This window comes from Saccostrea echinata, unplaced genomic scaffold (assembly GCF_033153115.1).
Source record: "Saccostrea echinata isolate AGI-Se365-2 ecotype Australia unplaced genomic scaffold, CSIRO_AGI_Sech_v1 ptg000034l, whole genome shotgun sequence".
Taxonomy (NCBI): Eukaryota; Metazoa; Mollusca; class Bivalvia; order Ostreida; family Ostreidae; genus Saccostrea; species Saccostrea echinata.
Window position 1 is genome coordinate 4,731,112 of NW_026889783.1, and position 2,036 is coordinate 4,733,147.

Consider the following 2,036-nt stretch of genomic DNA (forward strand, 5'->3'; position numbering starts at 1 on the left):
ATCTCTGTTTCTTGCATGTTTTGCAACATATGTTTGAAAAACTTCTCGACAAATATTAAATAAAAAAATAGAATAAAAACAAAGTGTATTGAAACGTTAAAGCTCTCGAAACATAATGTGTTTTCATTAAAGCAATATGTTGCTGTCGTGATATCGCAATAGAACAATCTGAATGGAACTCCTCTCGGCCTGCAAGGCTGTATAAATACAGAAAGTCGATCGACTGGCGCTAGTTCTGGTCTAAAACATTGTTCTTCCATTAAGTTACAAAGGAAGTTTAAGAAATGTATTTGGTGATTTAAGTTTGTTAAAATACTGGGATTTTTTTTATAGATACTTTTTACAGAGAAAATATTTCTTGTGTTTTTAAAATCATGGCTTTCTTGAACAACACAACACAAAATGAGTTTATCAGTGACAATAGTGAAACAGAAAGCAATGTCTTAGTTGTGATATACATTTTAATTGGTTTAACTGGTTTGCTAGGAAACATCTTGGTTATCTACGTAATTTTAAAATCCCCGAAGATGAGAACAGTGACTAATATGTACATCTTCAACTTGGCTCTCTCGGATTTGATATTTTTATTACACATCGCCATGATCACCACCACCACCATTGTTAAACACTGGGTGTTTGGAGAAGCTTTGTGCAAGATTTTTTTCACCACTGTTGCTATAACGTCATTTTCCAGCGTTTTGACGTTGACGAGTTTAAGCGTGGACCGTTATATTGCAGTATGTAAACCGGTTATATCACAGAAACATCGCCAACCAATGAAAGCTGTGTTTGTGATCGTAGTCATATGGACTCTTTCCTTACTGCTCTCGATGCCCATTATTTTGTTTTCAAGAAGAACGTCCCATCCTTTCCTGGAAGGTAAATTTTCCTGCACTGTAGACTGGGATATAAAGGCTGTTCCAGTATATGTAATTTATGTATTTATTCTTGGCTTTGCACTACCCCTGTGTTTCATTTCTACATTTTACACATGTGTTATTGTGCACATAAAAAGTGCTGGACCAGCCAATCGAAAGCGATCAAAGGAACAGCGCAAAAATCACAGGAAAGTCACGTACCTAGTTTTGGCCATCATTTTGTCATATGTTATCTGCTGGTTGCCATACTGGATTTTCCAGATTGTGCTTGTAATAATGAGTTTGTACAACATAGTTACAATAGTGATACTCCATATATGTACAGTCTTAACATTTGTTAACAGTATGATAAATCCGTTTCTGTATGCATTTATCAGTAAAGACTTTCGATACAGATTTAAGGAAGCATTCAAGTCCCAGTGCATATCCGAAGAACAGGGGAGTAAGGCCAGCACAGTTGCAATTGATTCCCTGCGGAGACATGTTAGTAATCCGACTGAGGAGGACATAAACTCAGTGAAACAGGATAAACTTTTGATTGATCATAATGACGGCGGAGGAATTTACACTGGTCAGTGAGGACAATCTGCAGGGTTTGTCAAAAATGTAAATGCAGGAAAAACATCTTAGAAGAATCAGTTGGTGTTGTATGTTGTTTGTAATTGTGTTCTTGTTTTTTTTGGAAGCACTGGTGATTTTGGTTTACTTCTGATAACTAATAAAGAGCTAAAAAGTAAATAATCAAAGTTTAATTTTCAAAATATTTTTTTTTCTAGCCCTCCTGATATAATAGCAGAAAATAAATGATAACTTTTTCTGAGAATCGGTATTGAAGATGGATTTCAGCAGATGTTAAAATGAAACATTTTACAAAAATGCTTGGTTCATTCATTCATTGAGAGTAGTTTAATGTCATGATATCAACCGTTACCAGCAAGTTCCAGAGCTCTCTGCTTTATGATACACGACATCATTGTTTAAGGAAAGTAGTTCCGGAAAATTGACACTGCATGGAGATTGAAGTATAGGTAAAGTGTGGATCTAGCAAATGCAGGGGAGGTCTCTTATCGTGCAAACATGATACGGCATAACAGGTTTCAGATTTCATCCGAAAGACCTGCGACTTTCACTACATAATGGAAAGCGTTTGTCAATATA

The 2,036-nt window shown here is 35.7% G+C and overlaps 1 protein-coding gene across 1 annotated transcript; it reads left to right on the forward strand.

Annotated features, from left to right (window-relative positions):
* Nucleotides 1–221: 221 nt before the first annotated feature.
* Nucleotides 222–1,624, forward strand: LOC133199416 (somatostatin receptor type 2-like). The gene has a single exon (XM_061335223.1). The coding sequence runs from the start codon at nucleotides 375–377 to the stop codon at nucleotides 1,455–1,457; it is 1,083 nt and encodes a 360-aa protein (XP_061191207.1). The 5' UTR covers nucleotides 222–374; the 3' UTR covers nucleotides 1,458–1,624.
* The last annotated feature ends 412 nt before the right edge of the window (nucleotides 1,625–2,036 follow it).

Bases quoted from the DNA above. Each gene is read 5' to 3' on its own strand.
- LOC133199416 (XM_061335223.1), top strand. From the start codon at position 375: ATGGCTTTCTTGAACAACACAACACAAAATGAGTTTATCAGTGACAAT.